This window comes from Danio aesculapii, chromosome 16, assembly GCF_903798145.1.
Source record: "Danio aesculapii chromosome 16, fDanAes4.1, whole genome shotgun sequence".
Taxonomy (NCBI): domain Eukaryota; kingdom Metazoa; phylum Chordata; class Actinopteri; order Cypriniformes; family Danionidae; genus Danio; species Danio aesculapii.
In genome coordinates, this window is record NC_079450.1 from 37,729,987 (window position 1) to 37,753,362 (window position 23,376).

Sequence of the window (23,376 nt, forward strand, 5' to 3'; positions counted from 1 at the left end):
GCTGGCAGGCGATTTGACAAGCAGATAAGCACGACACAGGCTCAAAGTCACTGAGTAACTGCTGAAATCAAAATCCAGTCATCCAGCCTAATTTAATAGTGAAGAGATTAATGAAGTGAAAAGAAGTTTTGAAAAATACAATTTATTATGCTTATTTTGATAATATATAACAGGTTTTTGTGTTCAATTGATATATTTGTGTTAAATTAAATTAATATATATATTTTTTTCAGAATTAAGGCCTTAAGTCTTATAGATCAGCTCTCTGCTTCATATCAGGCTGCTGATTAGCCTGTCGGGCTTTTGTTCTGCAATAACAACATGGCTACATTACGCCCTATATAAGAGTTTAATAAACTTTACATTTTAAAGATTTTTATGATGGCAGCCATTATTCTAGGTTCTTCTTCTAGGTCTGCAGAAGAAGATCATCACAATATGCCACACAATTAACACAGCCTCACCATATTTGGACAATGGAAGTTTGAGGAAAAGTTGGCTAATTTGATGATTGTTTACTTCCGCTGCAACATTTTGGATGGTATAAATCGAGGATCAAAAACATACAGTTGAAGTCAGAGTTATTAGCCCACCTTTGATTTTTTTTCTTTTTTAAATATTTCCCAAATTATGTTTAACAGAGCAAGGAAATTTTCACAGTATGTCTGATAATATTTTTTCTTCTGGAGAAAGTCTTATTTGTTTTATTTCGACTTGAATAAAAGCGATTTTAAATGTTTTAAAAAACATTTTAAGGACAAAATTATTAGCCATTTTAAGCTATTTTTTTTCAACAGTCTACAGAACAAACCATCATTATACAATAACTTGCCCAATTACCCTAACATGCCTAGTTAGCCTATTTAACCTAGTTAAGCCTAGTGAAGCTGTCATCATGGCAAAGATAAAAGAAATCAGTTATTAGAAATGAGTTATTAAAACTATTATGTTTAGAAATGTGCTGAAAAAAAATCTCTCCGTTAAACAGAAATTGGGGAAAATAAACAGGGGGGCGAATAATTCTGACTTCAACTGTAAATCAACCTTAAAGGTCAGGGCTGCTGGTGGAGGTTGTGGCGCAATGGTGTTGGTGTTATTTTTCTAGCGAGAGGAGTGGGGCTGAGAGTCATATGGGAGCTGAGCAAGGCTGGGCTTATGAGTGTCTGGTTTTAGTGTCTGTTTTGACTGCCACCACACATGTATTTTGTGTTTATTTCTTTATTAACACTGTTTAAATGTTCATTCTGTAAACACCACGGCCTACCTTAGTATAGTTGCTGACCTTATCCTTCTCTTCATGAGCACAGAGAATTTATCTTGTTATGGTACCTTTCAGAAAGTTAATGCATCATGTCACAAAGCACAGATCATCTCAACCTGGTTTTTTGATTGCAAGGTCACCACAGTTGCCAGATCTCAATTCAATAGAGTACTTTTCGGATGTGCTGGAATGGGAAATTCCAACACAATCTCACGGCAATTCGTAACTTTTTGATTTAGTGGCTAACTTGTATGAATTCGTATGATCTAATTCGTACAATTTTGTACGATTTGCTTATCCCCCAAAGAAGGTTGGGATTGGGGTGGGGTTAGGTGCCACGCCTCCTTTTTAAAATCGTTCAATGTCATACGACTGAACTCGTACGAATTCGTACGAATTAGCCATTAAACTGACAAAACGTAAAATACGTAAGTTTTCTCGTGAGATCAGGCTGGAAATTCGGATCATGGATGTGCAGCTGACAAATCTGCAGCAACTGTGTAAGATATAATATTAGTGGATCAAAATCTCTGAGCAATGTTTCCAGCACTTTATCTATGACATGAAGAATTATGGCAGCTAACCTAGGGTAACACTTTATAATAACAAACTACACACTATAAATAATTTAATAAGCATTAGCCAATAGTTAATTCAATATCTGTTAAGTATTAACTTTATATTAATAGACGTTAGTAAGCAGTTTATAAATACAGATACAAATACTCTATTCTTGAATTATAAGCACATTTATAATGTGCTTAGTGGTTGTATTTTTATACTTTGTTAATGATTATTCTTTCATTAATTAAGTGTTGCATTATTAACAAATTAGTTATTTAAGAGTAGTTGGTAGTAGTTCAGAATACATAAGAAAATAATTAATAAACTATTAAAATTAAAATTTCTATATCTTATCATTCAGGCATATAATAATAGCTACTTTGTATGTTGATAAAGGCTTTATTAACTCAACTTTATCCAGTTTTGTGACCTAATCTAAAGTGAGGACTATTCATGCTTCATAAACTTCCTATACACGGCAATTAAAGGCTCAGTTATAATCTAAACAGGAAAAAAAGAAAATAAACAATTGAAAAAGAAACGTTTGCAATATTAACTAAAATAAAATGTGCATTTTAAACATCACTATATTTCTTAGAAATGTTGTATCAGAATATATTATTAATTTATTATATTGTTGTTTTATCCAATTTTATGATGTAAAGATGTATTTATTTCTAATTGCATTTTGACACTCCTGTTATTCTGCAATGTTTACATTTAACAGTAATTTTATTTTTTTAGATAAGATTGCAAAAAAATTTATTGCTCATTTGATACTAAGGCTTTAATCGTCATTTATAAGGGATTTGCAAAGCATAAATATTCCTCACTTTAGATTAGGTCACATAAATGGATGAATTTGACTTTATTAGCCTTTATTAAACATTACTATATGCCTTAATAATAAAAGATAAAAATGTTGATTTAAATAGTTTATTGTTTACTAACCCATTCTGAATTATTCTAAAAAAAAAAACAACAACTACTCTTAAATACAAATGGTTTGTAAATAATGTAATACTGAATTTAATAATGAACAATTAATAAGTAATAAAGTATGAAAATACAACTATTAAGCACATTATACTTGTGCTTATAAGTCAAGAATAGAGTATTTGTAGTTATATTTATAAACTGCTAACTAAGGTATTTTAATGTAGAGTTAATGCTTAATACATAATGAATTCACTATTTGCTAATGCTTAACAAAGGATTCATAGTGTGCAGTTATTATAAAGTGTTAGCTCTTTAAATCTAATCTTTCATCTGCCATTTTACTGATGTGTACAATTTTGTGCGTGGCATGGACAAATTACTCATGCGAAGAGCTGTGATACTCAAACTCTGAGCTGGCTGTCATACACAGTCAGATCTTAATCTCCGCTGTTGAAAGATAACAGATATATCAGATCCATGTTGAATCTGACAGCACGGCGTGATTTGGAATCAGATTTATGCATGTAAATATATGGACAGCCAGTTGGGTATGATAATATTTTGTGCCCTGAAGCAAAGACTACACAGGACGTTGAGAGAGACAGAAAGATTTATGTGTGCGAGTGTGTATGTACTTGAAAAACACTTTGTCAAGACGCCGAGGTGCAACAGAGAGGAAAACTGAAGTGGAGGGTGTGTGTGCGCAGAAACTGTGTGGGCACAGTTTTCCCAAGTATGGCATGTACAAGCGTGCGTGTCAAACAGTTAACAGTGAGAAATGGCCCACAGGCAACACACTCCAAAACACCCTGTGGGCTAAATGCAAAGCATTGTGGGTCAAACCAACCATTGTCACCTTACAGCTGATTGGTGAATCGCAGCTGGCCCTGATCCATGAACCTCGAAGGCAGTCTGTGAGATACTTACGCACATGCACAAAAGTAAACAAGGTTAAGTTCGAAAAATGTTTGTCACACCCATCAGTCTACACATGTAGCAAAGACGGAATTTGTACACATGGACCCGGGCATCCACTTCCAGAAGAAAAAGACAAACATTCTGAAACATTTCTCACAGTGGTGCTGACTCAAAGTGAGCTGGCGGTGAGGATTCCAAGATTCCAGAGGTGCGGAAAGAGTGAGTCCGGCACTGAAGTGTGGAGAGGAGAATCACACGGAAACAGTAGCATCTCATGGCCAGGCTTCTAGGTCAACTGTCAGTTAGAGGGAATATTCTGGGTTCAGGACAAGTTTAGTTCAATCAACACCATTTCTGACATAATGTTGATTAACACAAGAATCGCATACTAACTGTTCCTCATTTAAAAGAAAAAGGTTCAAATAAATGACACTGTTTTTTAAAGAAATATAATTGGACAAATTAATAAATGTTAAAATAAATATCTTCTTTACATAAGGATTGGTGTTAAAATCATTTAATCTTTTTTAGACTTTTTAATCTTTTAACACAACGCATGTCACAAAACACAACAAAAAACTGTAGTTTTGTAGTTTTGTGGGGGGGTTTCCTCTAGGTGCTTCATTTTCTCCATGCACAGTCCAAAGACATGTGATATGGGTAAATTGGATAAACTAAATTGTTCCTAGTGTACAAATGGGAGAGTGTGAGTGTGTTTTAAAGATCTGAGAGATGTGTTGCAACAGCAAGAGCATCTGCCGGTAAAACATATGCCAGAGTAATTGATGGTTCATTCTGCGGTGGTGACCCTTGATAAAGCATGGAATAAGCCAAAGGAAAGTGAGTGAATTTGTGTTTTGTGGGCCTGAAAACTCTTGAAAACAATCGTAAGTCGCTTTGGACAAAAGTGTCTGCTAAATTACTAAATGAAAACAGGTTCAAAGTGCAAGGCTTTGAAGACCATGATTACCCATCAAGCAATCTACTGTATAAGAAACGTCTAAACCTCTAATCTAAAACAACTAAATTTGGGCTGTCTATGAAATAAATTGGTCATCAACAGACAGGAATGAAGGACAACGCATGCACGTCTGTCTAATCTGTCTATTTGATGACTAGTCTATTTTTGGACTACTTTTAGACATCACAGAAAGCCCAAATTTAGCCCTTGTTTTAGACATCTAGTCCATTAGATTTCTATTAAACACACACACACATGTTTGTTTTTGTGAAAAGTGGGTACATTACATAGTTTTCCATTCGTTTTATACTGTCCAAACCATATATTGTATTGCCCTCACCCCACCCTACCCCTAAACCCAACCATCACAGGATAGCAGTGTGCAGCTTTACTCTCTGATTAAACTCATCTTGTGGGATTTACAAGCCTTTTGAGAAATGAGGACGTCACCAATGTCCTCATATTTCACCTCCTTTTTGTAATACCTGTGTCATACCTATGTCATTATGCAGATTTGTGTCCTGATATGTCACAAAAACACATACACACACACACACACACACACACACACACACACACACACACACACACACACACACAATGCTTGTTGAGAATACTGATTTTAAAAAAAACTAATAAATAGAAACTGGGAAAAGGGCTGCTTCATGCTTATCCATAGAGAGTGCAACAGTCAGGTTCTTTACACTAAAACCTGTTATTTCAACCCCAATTTGGGTAAATAATGGAAAAATCTAAATCTTGGGACAAAATTGAGCTTGTTTACATTTAACGTAAAATTTTGGTTAAAATAGCCCAGTATATTTTAGTGTAGGAGCGAGACAGTGGCTCAGTGGTTAGACCTGTTGCCTCACAGCAAGAAAGTTGCTGGTTCGCAGGTCACTGGGTCAGTTAGCATTTCTTTGTGGAGTTTGCATGGGTTTCCTCCAGATGCTCTGGTTTCCCCCACGGTCCAAAGAGTGGTGAATTCAATAAACTAAATTGGTCATAGTGTATGAGTGTGTGTATATGAGAGTGTATGGGTGTTTCCCAGTACTGGGTTGCATCTGTAAGGGTATCTGCTGTGTTAAACATATGCTGGATAAGTTGGCAGTTCATCCCGCTGCAGCAATCCCTGCTGAATAAAGGGACTAAGCCAAAGGAAAACGAATTAATGAATTTTAGTGTAAGCAAAAACTCCATTCATATTTTCCATATAGGGAAACTGATTTTTCACAATGAATGATGACCACTCTGAGGTTGTTACTCCGTTGTATATGCTGCTGTTGAACTCATCTGTCTGCATTCATTGAACAGCTTGTTTCATGGCTTGTAATGATTTAACAACTGAAAAATAAATAAAAAACGTGTGAAAAATACTTTTAAATTTACTTCTGCTGAAAAATGGGTGATAACTAACACGCTCTTAAGTGTTCAGTCAGTAGTGATGCATGATTCCTTAAACAACAATGGTGGACTTGTTTCTAATTTTTCTCATGTAAGCAACATCATGCCACAAACACTAGGGACTAAGACTACTTTGCTCAACTCTGAATATAGAGGACATGTGCATTCTTTTGGCAATGTGTCAGTTTTTTAAACCAACTTGAAAGAAAGCATGCCCCTCATGAAAATAGATTCAGATCCCTTGCAGTACTTACAGTGAGAATAACATGAGGGAAAATTACAGATGCCCAAAAGGGTTGGTGAGATCACCAGACATTACTAAAAGATCACAGCGTTGACCTCAATGACTCACTGTGGTTTTTATAGGGTAAGATATCATTACATTGAACTCAACACATGAAGGGGAGAGTGCAGACACAATAATATGGCAACATTTAGGTCCACTGCATGCATCTGTGATTGATGACAGTTTGCATTACATGTGAGACTCTTAAACAGTCTTGTTTACACTAGTTTACAGTATATGACTTGCTACTGAATAGGTCTTCAATGACTCTTATTTTGGTCTCATATAGCAGTAAATCTTACCTGTACCACATACCCAGGTAACAAAGAATTCTGGCCCAGATTTGGCATAAATTAAGCTGGCACAGCAGGTATTCATCCAGCACTGGCAAACAGCATGTGGGCCAAATAGGGTCCAAGTTTGCCAGAGGTGGCACTGTCTTTAAGGCAGCACACAAGACATGGGCCAGCTGTTGATATTTGGGCTATGTAAGTTTGGCCTTTCTTGACCCACATTTAAAATACATTTAAATTATTATTAAGTAAAAATTCTACCAATCAGGTCGCTACATAAGAAAAAAAAAAAAAAAAAAACGCTCATTATGCGACCAAAGCGCAATGCTTCATGGGTTTATCAATTTCATTGCAGTCATGGCACACCAAAATATCTGGCCCAGTTCAGGCCCAGTTATGGGTTATGAACTTAGCTGAGACTTGGTCCAGATATGGTCTATGTTTGGCCCTTGTCTGGAAGCAAAAGCTGATCGTGTGGCCAGAGTTGGACCAGAGAAATTTTGCTATGTGGGTAGTGTTCATTGCAGTTATGAATTGGAAGTCTTGCATGTTGAATGAAAAGAACTTTCTTGTTTCATACTGTCTTCAGTTTCAAATGCAGCTCAGGTGCTCATCAACCAGTTTTATCTAACCACCAACACATTAGAACCTAACAAAACTACGAGAGCAGCTCCAGTTGAAAAATACCAGCCTGATCTCACAAGGAAACATAGGTATTTTATGTTTTGTCAGTTTAGCGGCTAATTAGTTAATTCCAGTTCAGTCGTACAAAATGTACGAATTTAAAAATGGAGGCGGGGCACCAAACCCCACCCCTAATCCCGAACTTCATTGGGGGATAAGCAAATCGAACTAAATTGTACGAATGAGATTGTACGTATTCATAAGAATTAGCCACTAATTTAAAAAGTTAAGATTTTCCATGAGATTTTGTTAAAAATACTATAAAACTCGCAATTTTCAGAATTAAAAAAAGGCCTGTTCACACATGATGCAATTTACCAGTAATTTTCTTGAGACGTCTGCATTAGTGAAAGAGGTTTATGACACACTTCATATCAGTTTTTACTTAGCATAGCAAAGCAACACATAACACAAATCACACACAAGACATTTAAGACTGTGCTTAAACTGCAAACATGAGTCCTGCAAGTTCAAGCCATGGTTGTTACTTCTATTATGTGGTTTTAAACCTTTATGAGTTTCTTCTGTTGAACACAAAAGAAGATATTTTGAAAAATGCTGGTTGCTGGCATCCATCGACTTCCATAATAGAAAAAAAAATTCTAAGAAAGTCAAGGGGTTCCAGCTACCAGCATTTTAAAAATATCTTTTTTTTCAACAGAAGATAGAAATAAACTCAAACACATTTTTTGGGGAAAAATTATTTTTATTTTTATGCAAACTATTGCTTTAACAGTCATTTTATTTTTACTCATTATTATATAACATATTGTATATTTAGATATTCTCACTTACTTTGTACTCAATAAGACAAACAGTTCTCTTGCACTTTACCCAAGTAAAATAAAAAATAATTACTAAATAGGCTACTTCCACTCAAGGACTGATAAATTATGTCATCTGTACTTTTGTCTGTACTTAATTTGTGTACTTTGTCCATCACTGACTAAGTGAACAAACCATATTAAACACCCAAATAAAGTCAAATAAACAATTGAACAGATTCCCCCCTGACACACACATCTATTCATCATCACACACTTCACATACAATGGAGTCGCAATCTATGGGTTCAAGCAATGCTGTATTGTTGCGGATCTGTGGGAAGCCACATTTCTAGTAACAGCTGCAGCTGGTGAGGTCAGGTGACTGCTGGGTTTTGATTAGTTTGATTAGCAGAACTGAGTCAGAAGACAAGAAACGGTCAAAACTCCCCAGCTTCAGACAGTTTCCCAACATCTGTCCTTTTGTTACAGTATGTTTTGGCCTCAACGCTCACTCTTTAATGGCAAGAGACTGTGTACTTGGAGATGATGTGAACACCCTGTTTATTATTTTTATTACATAAGTGTGAGTCAGAAGGAAAATCCTGCTAGTCCAGTTAATAACATTTGATTTGAATTGTAGCTTTTGCATGTACATGACTAGTGTTTGTGGGTATTTGTGTCCATGGTTGTGGTGGTGTGGTGACATCACTTTTGTTTTAAGACTAGATTCTTTTCCTAAAATCATGGCAGTATTACAAATACACCCTTAAGTGCAGCTTTATTATTGTTTAAACAATATATTTTACAGTAAACACAATGTGTCTTTCTCCATGAGGGTGTTTGAGAGACGTTAATAACAGAAACTGAGTTCGTTTCCACTCCCACATAACTGTTACCTAAGCAGTGCATTACACCCTCATAGGTAAATTACACAATTTTCTGCGGTTACACTTATAGATTTGTTGTTACACTTAACACCCTTAACGTTTCGTGCAAAAGGTCGACAAACAACATCTTTGCTTACCAAGAATAACAAGCAAAACACCTGTAAGCCAATTGCATAACACCAGTGAGCTCAGATGGGAGGCGAAAAGCGAAATAGCGCCGCGTAGAGGATTCTTGCTGAAAATAAGAAGAAAAATAAAATTCAAATCCTTTTACTCTGATTCCATCTGCTGGATGAGAATTACAGGTGCAAGAGAGACCATTGATCAATAAACGAAGTGCGAGATTTTTTTTTTTATGCCAAAATCTTCAGATCGAATAATTTGATTTCTAATACCAAGGTTTCTTATGCACCATTTTCATTCAAGCTTTAATTTTGTCACTATTTGCAACGACACTGGAAGTTTTGTGCATTTTCCAGATCAGTTCTCTGTAAATTACAAATTTTAGGTTACTCACAAATAAATTGGAATCATAATCTGGATTGCTTATGCATTGTAGATAGTTTTTTAAAATAAATTTTGTTATATAAATTTGTTTGCCATATATATTATAATTATATATATATATATATATATATATATATATATATATATATATATATATATATATATATATATATATATATATATATATATATATATATATATGTATTCATTTTCTTTTCTGCATAGTCCCTTTATTAATCAGGGGTCGCCACAGTGGAATGAATCGCCAACTTATCCAGCATATGTTTTTTTATGCAGTGGATGCCCATTCAGCCACCACCCAACAATGGGAAATACCTATACACACTCATTCACACATAGTATTTTGTCATTTGTATTTGATAGGGTTGATGAAAATACTTAGTATACTTGTATTAAAAAATTTTAATGTCTTGTATTTTTGTATTTTTAAAATACTGTAAAATAATTTGTAAGAAGTCTACATTGATGCTTTCTCAGTTATTTGTCAAGGCTTGAGATAAGACTAGAAAACTGAAAAATTCTGAAGAAGTTGATCAATGCCTGGAATATGGAAATTATGCATCGCTTATAAAAAAAAGTAACAGACAGATAGTAGGGGTAGATTTTGAGGCAAGTTAAAATAAGACAGGAAAATAAGACAAACATCGTAAAAAAGTCCTACAGTGGTGATACCTACAATACTTCATTGGCTGTTTAAATGCCAGTAGCTGATGTGCAGGTGCTCTTTATAGTTAATTACAAAGTTTGACATAGTTAATCAGTATGAGACAAAAATATTGAATAATACTCCAGTCTACAGATTGGTCAAAAACTCATTTTATGGCAGCAAAAACAGAGAGCTATTTTTATTTTTATTTATTTATTTTTCTTAGCTAGCACCTTTGAATTATAAGGTTCTATCTGACATTTTTGTCAAAATTGAGTTATTCACATATTGGATGAACTTACTATGTCATTACATTGTAGTTACATCCAAGATAATATTTATAAATGTACATATTTCTTTGTATATTGCATGTACAGTATTTGGTTATTTATAGTTGTATATGTAAATATACACAGTACACATGTAATATGTAATTACAAACTATTATCTTGGATGTACTTACTATGTCAATACATTGTAAATACTTTGCTATTACATTGTAATTACATCGAAGATAATATTTATAAACATGTTTCTTTGTATATTTCAAGTACAGTATTTGTGTATTTATAAGTAAATATGCACAGTACATATGTAATTACAAACTTTTTTGAATGTAATAACATTATCTATACATTATAATTACTATGTAATAACATTGTAATTACATTGCTAAAACATTGCAATTGCATCTGTGATAGTATTGTAAATATGTTTTGTATATTTAATGTACAGTATTTATGTGTTATAGTAATAACTATATATATATATATATATATATATATATATATATATATATGTGTGTACAGTACACATGTAATATGTATTTACAAACGCTTATCTTGGTTGTATTTACTATGTTGCTACATTGTAATTACATTATAGTTACATCCAAGATAATTATAAATGTGAATATTTCTTTGTACATTGAATATACAGTATTTGACTATTTATCCATAAGTTGTATCCGTAAATATACATGGTACACATGTAATTACAAACTTTAATCTTGTGTGCAATTACTGTGTAATTACGTTGTAATTACTATGTCATTACATTGGTATTACGTTGTAACAACATCCAAGATATTCATAAACATGTTTCTTTCTATATCTCAAGTACAGTATTTGGGTATTTATATGTAAATATACACAGACCATGTGTAATCACAAACTTTTATTTTGGATGTAATGATATTGTAATTATTGTTTTTTATTACATTGTAATTACAGCAAAGATGTAATATGTAATCACAAACCTTTAGCATGTGTGCAATTACTGTGTCGTTACATTGTAATTACTATGTCATTACTTTGTAACTACATTGTAGTTACATCCAAGATAATATTCATAAAGGTAAATGTTTATTACCTATACAGTATTTGGTTATTTATCGTTATATATTACGTAAATATACACAGTACACATGTGATTACAAATGTCTATCTTGTTTGCAATTACTGTGTCGTTACATTGTAATTACAATGTCATTACACTATAGTTACATTGTAGTTACATCCAGGATAATATTTATAAATGTAAAGGGTCTATTCTTACAGTACTTGTTAATTTATAGTTGTATACATAAATATACACAATACACGTGAATTTACAAACTTAATTACTATGTCATTACATTGTAATTACAATGCTATTGCATTGTAGTTACATCCAAGATAATATTTAGAAACTTAAATGTTTCATTGTATATTTCTTGTACACTATTTTGTGTATTTATATATACGTAACTATACGCAGTACATACATAATTACAAACTTTTAATTTTAGATGTAATTACTATGTCATTGTATTATAATTACTATGTAATAATATTGAAGTTACATTATTATAACATTGTAATTACATATAAGTATTGTAAATGTCTTTTTGTGTATTTCATGTACAGTACAGTATGTTTTTTATTGTGTTTTGAAGAGTACAATTTCAAAATGCTTGAAATAAAAGACTTTTAAGAGATGGTGGCAGTTTTTACAATCAAGAGATATAGATTAATATTCCAACACATCTGCATTGAATGACTTTTACAGTGATTAAAGGAATAATGTTTAAGACAGGACTTTCTGTCTGCAATTTTAACTAAATCTATACTAAAATCAATGAGAAACACAAGCTATATTTTTTATGTTTAGTAGATGTGAATGAGTTGGCAGAGAAGCTGACTTAAACTTGCTCAGAGAAACGCTGTTGCTGTCAAACATTGTTTACTCCACTAAGCCAGTTTGACGGTAAAGGGATTGATCCAATACACTGTAAAAAATGCAGGCTTCCACACAATTCATTCATGTTGTCCCAACTCAAATTGATTAAGTTAACACTTTTAACAAATTTATGTGGATTGAAAATAAATATAAAATTAAGTTGTCTCAAGAATTGTGTTGGTTCAGCTCATTTTATATAAGTACTTTGAACAAGCAAAATATATATATTTTTTTAAAGTAGGTCTATTGATAGAAGGTTTGCGAAGAAATTTCATGCTCCCTTGTAAAAGTATTTTGCAGTATTTTCAAAATAAAAAAAATACTAGTATTTAATTTTGATGCATTTGTGGCTGCTGTATTTTATAGTATATTTTGATACACTTAAAATTTAGGTATTTTATTTTAAATTAATTTCAATGTATTTTTGCACATCCCTTTATATATATATATATATATATATATATATATATATATATATATATATATATATATATATATATATATATATATATATATATATATATATATATATATATATATAGGGATGTGCAAAAATACATTGAAATTAATTTAAAATAAAATACCTAAATTTTAAGTGTATCAAAATATACTATAAAATACAGCAGCCACAAATGCATCAAAATTAAATACTAGTATTTTTTTTATTAGTTTTTATATATATATATATATATATATATATATATATATAATTATAACAATAATAAAATAATTTTCCCAGATGATGTTACAGTTAAGGAACCAATTTATTTATTTACTTTTACTTAGGCTTAAAAAAAGTTTTTCATTTTTAAAAGCAATTTTTATGGTCTTTATTAAGTTGTTGTTGTTTTATCTAATCAGCTGGAGAAAAAGCCACTAATTAACCTAGTTACGCCGTTAAATTGCATTTTAAGCTAAATACTACTATCTTGCAAAATAACTAGTAAAAAATAAAAAATATATAGTAAAATAACTAGTAAAAAATAAGATACTGTTGCAGTGGTGCAGTAGGTAGTACTGTCGCCTCACAGCTAGAAGGTTGCTGGTTCGAGCCTCGGCTGGGTCAGTTGGCATTTCTGTGTGGAGTTTGCATGTTCTCCCTGCGTTCGTGTGGGTTTCCTCCAAAATCCAAAGACATGCGGTGGAGGTAAATTGGGTAAGCTAAATTGTCCATAGTGTGAATGAGTGTGTATGGATGATTCCCAGAGATGGGTTGTGGCTGGAAGGGCATCCGCTGCGTAAAACATGCGCTGGATAAGTTGACGATTCATTCCGCTGTGGCGACCCCTGATTAATAAAAGGACTAAGCCGAAAAGAAAATGAATGCATGAATGAATGAATTGTTAATACCTTAGTCGACTGAGGAAAATTAACCTGCCACAGGAGCTTCTGACAGTTCTACACAGCTGTCATTGAGTCAGTTCTGTCACTTTCAGATCAGCAACCAAAACAGACTTAAGAAGGCTGCAGCAGACTTTCAGGATAGCTTTGACAATTATTGGTGTGCACTTAAGCAACCTCCACGACTGGTATCTCCAGAATGTGGAAACAGGCAGGTAACATCATTCAAGACCCCTGTCTCTCACCCAGTCCACCAACTGTTCAGCAACTTCTCCCAGCAGGCAGATCCGATAGATCTGCCTAAAACACTAAATACACTAAAACATCAAGATATAAAAACTCATAAACAATTAATTTTTTATTTTTCTCAAGCAGTTTCCAACTTAAACAGTTAGCACATCAGTTTCTCTCTTTTCTTATGGTCACGAACAAACAGGATTTACTGTTACTTACTGTTGATGGTTTCTGTAAATAAAGTCACTTAATTGTAAATACGTTTATAAAGATATTTTTATTTCTTATTTGTGCAGTTAAAAAGATCAACAATGCATAAACTGCACATAAACCAACTTCAGAATTTTTATCTTTTACTTTATTTTCCACTTATTTAAATGTCTTTCTGTGCTCTTGTAGTAACATCGTACTGTATGTATACTCAACTGCTGAAAAAAACATTCCTGAAAAAAACTAATTCATTATGTGTTGGCGCACACTTGACAATAAAGCTCATTCTAATTCTGAAAACTAGTATTTTTGAAAAATCTAAAATCTATCTATCTATCTATCTATCTATCTATCTATCTATCTATCTATCTATCTATCTATCTATCTATCTATCTATCTATCTATCTATCTATCTATCTATCTATCTATCTATCATAAATATAGTGGAATAAATAGAAAGGGATGACTGGATAAAAAGAAACTGCAAGGTGTTTGTTAGCTGATAAAAAGTTAATAATTATTCATTCATTTACTTTTCGGCTTAATCCCTTTATTAATCTGGGGTCACCACAGCGGAATGAACCACCAGTTAATAATTAACTAAGCAATAAAAATGTAAATTTGACTTGTATGTAATTTTGACTCTTAACCAACACTACAAAACTACAGATGTTTTGATTTGTGAATATGTTGTTAATTTGTGTATTATTAAATAATGGGGGAACATTTCTGCTGATACACATTCACATTGTAAATACATTTTTACATTAAGCATTTCCCTTGCAGAATTATTTTCAATTATTTAAACTGACAGAAAAATGATCATTTAAAATGGAAAAATTGGCAGAATAAATAAATTACATGTAATTTACTTATAATTGTTTATATATTTTCAAGATACACATTTTTTGGGTTACTAGATGAGTTAGAACTGTTGAGAATATGCAAATGCACCTCAAAAAAAATTCCCACCAAACTTCCATCACACACAATGTTATCAAACACAATAAATAATGTTTGAGTGGTGTAATGGAAATTTGGTGATGGAGAACAGCGAACAGGCAAATACAAGCATAACCTTTTAATATGCTAAAACAGAAATGAGATACAATTGTGCTTTTCATAGATCTCCTATTCCAGCAAAACTAATTTAGTTTTCTGGGTTGTGGTGAACCCAGACATGACCCAAGGCACTACAATGTTTTGACAAAGTCTTAACATAACAGAGCTTGATAATATCTGTGGCGGGAAAAAATAAACCAAATCTTACTGTCTTTTTTTTTTTAAGAGAAGGTCAGCCAGCATTTTTTTGATGCTAGAGAGATATTTACAACTACTTGCGACAAAATGATGCGTTATAAGAGTCATAAACATAACACGATTCTGTCACAGAACCAGAAGGAATATTTAAAGGGAAAGGCAAACTAATTGGTCCCTGTTATCGTAACCAGATTCTACATGGAGTTGCCAAATCCATAATATATTTGTTATTCGATTGACTCCGGTTGGAAATTGCAATACTATTTTCTTTTCCCCTTAAATCTTTCCAACAAAACCACATCTCATGTACTGATTCGCGTAGCTACCTCGAGACACAAACACACACGCAGAGAGAGAGAGGGAGAGAGAGAGAGAGAGAGAGAGAGAGAGAGAGAGAGGAGAGAGAGAGAGGGAGAGAGAGAGAGGAGAGAGAGAGAGAGAGAGAGAGAGAGAGGAGAGGAGAGATGAGAGAGAGAGAGAGAGAGAGAGAGGAGAGGAGAGAGAGAGAGGGGAGAGAGAGAGAGAGAGAGAGAGAGAGAGAGAGAGAGAGAGAGAGAGAGAGAGAGAGAGAGAGAGAGTTTGTGGGCCAGGCTGGCTCAGTCAGAAAGAAGGTTCAGTTCAGTTGACTGAGGCAGACGGAGGTCCTGCTGCAGAATCAAGGAGCTCTTTCATTTTCTTGTATATTTTGTAGTCACGTTGTGGTCGAGAGAAAGCAGCTATTAACTCAAACAAATTTAACTCAAACAAATTTTACAGAACGGTTGTGCAAAGAAATATTTATTCTGCTTTCGACAATTAATATGTAAAGGATAAAGACTTCTTTAATAACAGAAAAATCGAGGAAATTATATTTCTGCCAGTTGTTATTGCTAATGTTTCCATTTTGGGAACCGCTCGTTTGCGAGAAATGGACTAATCAGCGCGGGCTTTATTAACTAGCTACAGCAGGTGTTGGAGCCTGCATTTCGGATTTATTTTGTATATGAGGGGGACGAGACGGTAAGTTTAAGTAAGCTATATGCTTACATTTCTATTTGATTAAATTAATCTGCGTGTTTACACAAAAACGAAATTTGTTACTCCCTTCCAAAGTTTCTTTAGGGGGACACTAAAATGATCAATGAAATTTATAGTTTAAGTAACCATTCACTTTATTTTATGAACGAATTCTATTTATTGTTTTTGTGCTTCATTCATTCATTCATTTTCTTTTCGACTTAGTCCCTTATTAATCTGGGGTCGCCACAGCGGAATGAACCGCCTGTTTTTGTGTCTAAAGGAAGCTAATAGGCCTACATTTTTGCTTTGTCTTTCTCAAGTTTTTCGTTTTTGCCAATTGTTTAGACCTAACAATTAGGATTTTCGAAAATCCTTGTTGTTTTCGTTATCACACTTGCACAGTTGTGTGTCCAGAGTTTGTAGTTCATCTTAGAAACATAGTCAAAAGTTTTATCCTTTTCCACTACTACTACTTATTACTTATGAATTAATTGATTATTTTTGAGCTAAAATGAGAAGTGACCTCGCCAGAATACTGTACAGAACTGTCTTTCATGCGCAGGAGTGTGAGAGCGGTGTGTGTGTGACAGGACAGCACAACGAGCGCGAGATCCAGCATGACACTGAAGAAGAAGCACATCTACACCTGAGAGAAGACGCGCCTGCATGCGCGCCTGCATAAATGAGCGCGCTTTATTTACAATCAGTGCTGGAAAAAAAACTAATTGAAGGAGATAAAAGAGACTGAAATTATATATCTGACCAATGGAGATTCACAAGTACCTGCTGCTTTTCAAGATCACCATTCTACTTAAAGGTAAGTGCAAATACAGTGGTCATTCGCGTGGGTTTGTATGTGGTGTGCATGTGCTCTCTCCCCCAGTCAACTTTATATAAAATTATCTCTTAATGCAAATCTGTACACACTGGCATTTCCAACTGTCATCTGTAAACATTCCCTACTTACAAGACATGGCTGTTAATTGTCTGTGACCTGTTTTTCCCCAGTCCTTTTCTACCACAGTTGTACTGTATGTATGTTATATGATACCGTAATTACTGATGTGGCTCACTTAAGTTCAAGAATAGACTTGATTGCGTTTAATTAAAGTGTAAAGAATTAAAATGTTTTTATCTAATCATAACCACATCGCTCCTTTTACAAAAATAATGACTTACATTACAGAGTTTTATCTTCTAATAACTTCATCCAGACGTCAGCAAGACGGAGATTGTGAGGGAGACTTTTGTTTAAATTCAGGACCGGAAGAAACTAAGATTTCAGATAAAATACAGCCTTCTTAATAGCTACTTTTTAGGTATACAAAATCACACGTCTGGATAAATTACTGTAAACGCTAGCAATGCTGTTTTAATGGAGCACAACAGTTGCGGATGAAGTATTTCCAGACTGTAGTCAAGTGCAATGTCACTAACTGTATCATCATACGCATGTTTGTGTGTTGTTTAGTCTGCATACTGTAGGTGCCGGGGTCTGTTTTGAGCATATGCAGTATGGCTGCTGATGGATTCTGCAGATGCTGTGTGATGAGCAAGCTCTGTTATGTTCTGCTATGCTTTAGATGGAGAACACAGGTGTGGACTCTGGGAATTCCACCCTCTTGCCCCCTTAATTCCTCCCTGCATTTCTCACTTCACTCTCAGACCTTCCGCCCCCACCTCGTAGGAGAGCTGATAGAGACATAGCATGAAAAGTAAAAGGCAGAGAAGGAAAATACTTGTCAGAAGAAATCCACCAAAGATGTTATGTATGGAGCAGATACATTTAGTCTGTTTGAAAAGAAGTGTGATTTAAGAAGTGAGTGTAACTGACCTGAGAAGTCTTGAGATTTTGTTTACATGGTGTATGATATTATCTCACACAGAAAGTGGGGATTAATGTGTGTCTGCCTAAACTTGGGAAGGGTTAGTTGTGTTGCATTAGTAGTTACTTGCATTTAAATGCAATTACTGCCAAGTTGATATACAACTTGTATGTTCTTTCATTTCCAAAATTTATATCAATAAGTTTTTTGACTATTTGATCATTTGATACTTTAATGACATCAAAGTTAGTTCATGTGATAAAGTTGTGGTGCGAATTCCCCCCAAAAGTTATTAAAGTTGAAGTCAGAATTATTAAACTGCATGAATTATTAGCCCCCCTGTTTATTTTTGTCCCCAATTTCTGTTTAACGGAGAAAAGTTTTTTTCAGCACATTTATAATCATAATAGTTTTAATAACTCATTTCTAATAACTGATTTCTTTTATCTTTGCCATGATGACAGTAAATAATATTTGACTAGATATTTTTCAAGACACTTCTATACAGCCTAAAGTGACATTTAGAGGCTTAACTAGGTTAATTAGGTTAACTAGGTAGGTTAGGGTAATTAGGCAAGTTATTGTATAATGATGTATAATGATGGCTTGTTCTGTAGACTATCAAAAAAATGAGCTTAAAGGGGCTAATAATTTTGACCTTAAAATGTTTTTAAAAAAATTAAAAACTTCTTTTATTCTAGCTGAAATAAAACAAATAAGACTTTCTCCAGAAGAAAAAATATTATCAGAAATTCTGTGAAAATGTCCTTGCTTTGTTAAACATAATTTGGGAAATATTTAAAAAAGAAAAAAAATTCAAAAAGGGGCCAATAATTCTGATTTCAACTATATGTTATTCATTCATTCATTCATTCATTTATTCATTCATTCATTCATTTTCCTTCGGCTTAGTTCAGGGGTCACTACGGCAGAATGAACCGCCAACTTATCCAGCGAATGGCCTTCCAGCTGCAACCTAGTACTGGTAAACACCCATACACACTCATTCACTATGGCCAATTTAGTTTATTCAATCCACCTATAGCGCATGTCTTTGGACTGTGGAGGAAACCGGAGCACCCAGAGGAAACGCATGTGAACACCGGGAGAACATGCAAACTCCACACAGAAATGCCAACTCACTCAACCAAGGCTCGAACCAGCGACCTTCTTGCTATGAGGCGAACGTGTTACCCACTGTGCCACCGTGCAGCCTTTATTTATTTATTTATTTATTTATTTATTTATTAATTATTTTATTTCACTTTATCTAACCCAAACCCAAGAAAGATTTGGGGTACAGCTCTCAAAAAAATTCAATTAAATAATTTTTTACTCACCCTAAAGTCATCCAAGATGTAGTCCATGTCAAGGGTTACCATCACTCAAAAACATATACAGGCAAAACAAAATGAATACCTGTGACTCCTGATGGTAATTTGAGGTGTTTCAAAGTCAAATTGTTCATTTAAAAAGTTTAAATGTTTAGAATGTTTAAAATGTATTGGTTACATCAGGCTAATGCAGTGGCACAGTAGGTAGTGCTGTTGCCTCACAGCAAGAAGGTCGCTGGTTTGAGCCTCGGCTGGGTCAATTGGTGTTTCTGTGTGGAGTTTGCATGTTCTCCCTGCGTTCGCATGGGTTTCCTCCAGGTTCTCCGGTTTCCCCCACAGACCAAAGACATGCGGTACAGGTGAATTGGATAGGCAAATTTTCCGTAGTGTATAAGTGTGAATGGATGTTTCCATGAAATGGGTTGCAGCTATAAGGGCATAAATAAGTTGGCGGTTCATTCCGCTGTGACATCCCCGGATTAATATAGGGACTAAGCCGAAAAGAAAATGAATGAATGGCTACATCAACACTTGTTACAAATATTTTTTTGAAAGTTTTGAATAATTGAATATTATATCTAATATTTCAGATTGTGTTTTAAGTAGTATTTTTTCATTCATTCATTCATTTTTCTTCGGCTTAGTTCCTTTTTCATCAAGGGTCGCCACAGCGAAATGAACCGCCAATTTATGCAGCATATTTTTTATTTAGTGGATGCCCTTCCAGCTGCAACCCAGCACTGGGAAACACCCTTACTCTCTCACAATCACAAACATACACTACAGCCAATTTAGTATATTCAGTTCACCTATAGCACATGTATTTGAACTCTGGGGGGAACTGGAGCACCCGGAGGAAACCCACGCAAGCATGGGGAGAACATGCAAACTCCACACAGAAATGCCAACTGGCCCAGCCAGGACTCAAACCAACGACTTTCTTGCTGTGAGGCGACAGTGCTAACTACTGAGCCACCGTGCCGCCTAGTAATTTTTGTCTATAATATTTTTTCCTTTATTACAGATGCTTGTTATATCTTTGACTCAAATATAGACTGTAGGAATAACAGAACATTTTTAAAACCATATTTAACATAGATCAAATTGTTTCTCATTTCTGCGGGTTTCTTAGTAACATGTTCTCTCTCAGTAATGTGTCCCATATGTGTTCACATATTACTCATACTGGCATGGCTGAACTGTACATTTGCATTTCTAAAAAGACTCATTTAAAGTGACATCCCTCCAGCGGTGGCTGAGAATGTCAGTGTTTCGGTATGGATTTTTCTGTGTGTAATAGCGTATAAGTGTGTTTTTCTGTGCGTAAGGAGTGAGAGAATCTGGACTGCTTTTCCAGACTGTTCACCACCAAGCTACATAAATGTTTACAGTTGTCATGACAGGCCCCGGAGCCTGCATGGACCAAGAAAACCCACAGAGCTGAGAAACAGGACCAAAGATACTTCAGATCTCTTTCACACACAAAAACAAACACTGAAGATCGAGAGCACAACAAGTGTAAATGTGAAAAGAGGGATTTTGGATGAAGAGAGTTTGGAGATAGTTCAAGGCACATAAATCATGCATATGAAGGGTTTAGACCAGGGGTCGGGAAACTTTTTCAGCAAAGAGCCAATTCTAATTTTTTTGGCAAATGCATTCTTTTAAAGAGCCATTGGGTGTCGCGATTCAAGTTGAAATGTCCTTTTATTCTTATTCTTATTCATTTTGCTGTAAAAAAATACAGTAAAAAAGGTCATTGTAATTGTATTATCAATAGGAAGCTGAATTTTTTATAACAGTTTTAACTTTTTAAACTTAACATATCTTTTTAAATTTAACATATTATTGTAGGGAGACAGCTGGAGAGCCACATATTTTTGGTCAAAGAGCCACATGTGGCTTCCGAGCCATAGGTTCCCTACCCCTGGTTTAGACTTAACAAAATCAGGCTAGTTTTGGCAGGAACCATTTGATGCAGGCTGTTGTTATGGTGATACTTACAGTATGCGAGTTCACATTGCATTACTTTAGCCCAGATTTTTTATTTGTTAAATCTATAATAAATGTCTGAAATTGGAGGCAAATCAGGGCTCGTTCACTCAAATGAGGGTCACGGAGTGTGATTATCAAAGATGCCATCGCCAATGTGTCGCCTGTGAAATGTTTGTCATGGTAAATATCTCGACCTGTTGGTGATTCAAAATTTCTGTTGTGTGTTCTGAGTTCTGGCTAAAAAAAGCTCATTAGCGATTATTATTGGCAAGATTTAGCAAAGCAAGAAGTTTAGGGAGGAGTTATAAACCACAATAAAGACAGAACACATTTAGACCACTACCACACCCAAGGGTAAATCAATACAGACCATTCCATTGACTTTCTATTGCAGGAGGCTGCCTTCTTGTCATTTCTGGCTTACAGCAAAAAACAGAACAATACCCAAAAGCTGCTGTAATGGAATGTAATGTGTGTATTTATATAGTGCATTTATCATGTATGGCCATACACCCAAAGCGCTTCACAATCATGAGGGGGGTCTCTCCACACCACCACCAGTGTGCAGCATCCACTTGGATAATGCAACGGCTGCCACAGGACAATGGTGCCAGTGCACTCACCACACACCAGCTTTACTATAGGTGGAATGAGAAATGGTGATACAGCTAATTCGGTGGATGGGGATGATTGGGAGGCCAAATGGGTAAGGAATGCGTGGCATAGTGTACAGCAAACTAGTAAATAAACCAAGAACTTTTTTATATAAGCTACCAAACTGTAAAGCCTTCAAAAAACAAAAAACACTTGACTAATTTAGATTTTTTTTCAGCTGGTTTACCCATCACCTTTTGACAGAAGAATTTTTGTTATTTGTTAGAAATGACAAGGAAGGAGCTTTCCGCAATACAAAGTCAATGGAACGGGATTGTTTCACCCTCCAACGGGTGTGGCTTTCAGATTATGATGTGTTGTGCTTTGTCTCTATATCAGCCTTTTTGGAACCAAAAATACGGAAGAAAGCATGGGGAAAACTTTGGCAGGAGCACCCATGTCTTTTTGATGTTTTGTCTGGGATAGCCTGTCACGTTGAGGTCTCATTTCCAGCTTGAAGTCTATATTCATGTGTGGTTTTGTGTTTTTTTGTCTTTATAAGTTGTCATGTGCATTTTCATTGTGAAAAATAGTTTGCGAGCCAGTTGTTAGCGATTGTTTCTTTGTAGTCATGCAGTGTGTAAGCTTCTGTCACCAATACCCCAGGTTTTGCAGTGTGCAAAGCACTCTGATCAATGACTTTGAAAATAATACAGTGCAAACTCTGCATCAAAGGCATAGTTCTTTAATGCAAAAATTATGTGATCATCATTTCATCACCTTTCACTTGTTCCTAACCAGTTTGAGCTTAATTCTTTTGTTGAACACAAAAGACATTTTGAAGAAAGCTGGAAACCTGTAACTATTGACTTCCATAGTAGCTGTTTTTGGAACTATGGCATTCAAAATAACTTATTTTGTGTACAACAGAAGAAACAAACTCATAAATATTTATAACCATTTGAGGAAGAGTAAATAATAAGTACATTTTCATTTTTGCAAGGATCCCCATTTTTATCTTTTTATATGTGCATCATATTTGACAACAACTGATGCTCGGTCTGGGATGTTTTTAATTTTCCTATTTTTCTTGTTGTGAGATAATATGTGTGATCATGTGTTCCAGAAGTGTACAAAAAGGAGCAACTTATTGGGATGAACACTGTCTGATGAAGAGCTGTGTGCTCGATATGTTACATGTCTTGTATCAGCCTTTTAATGTAAT

At 34.5% G+C, this 23,376-nt stretch overlaps 1 protein-coding gene across 1 annotated transcript in view; it reads left to right on the top strand.

Annotated features, from left to right (window-relative positions):
- Window positions 1-16,020: 16,020 nt before the first annotated feature.
- Window positions 16,021-23,376, top strand: part of itga10 (integrin, alpha 10) — a 76,130-nt gene continuing 68,774 nt past the window's right edge. Inside the window, exons 1-2 of the mRNA XM_056474848.1 lie at window positions 16,021-16,402; window positions 16,965-17,219. Coding sequence (XP_056330823.1) covers window positions 17,168-17,219 — 52 coding nt within the window. The 5' untranslated portion in view covers window positions 16,021-16,402; window positions 16,965-17,167. The remainder of the gene's footprint in view (window positions 16,403-16,964; window positions 17,220-23,376) is intronic.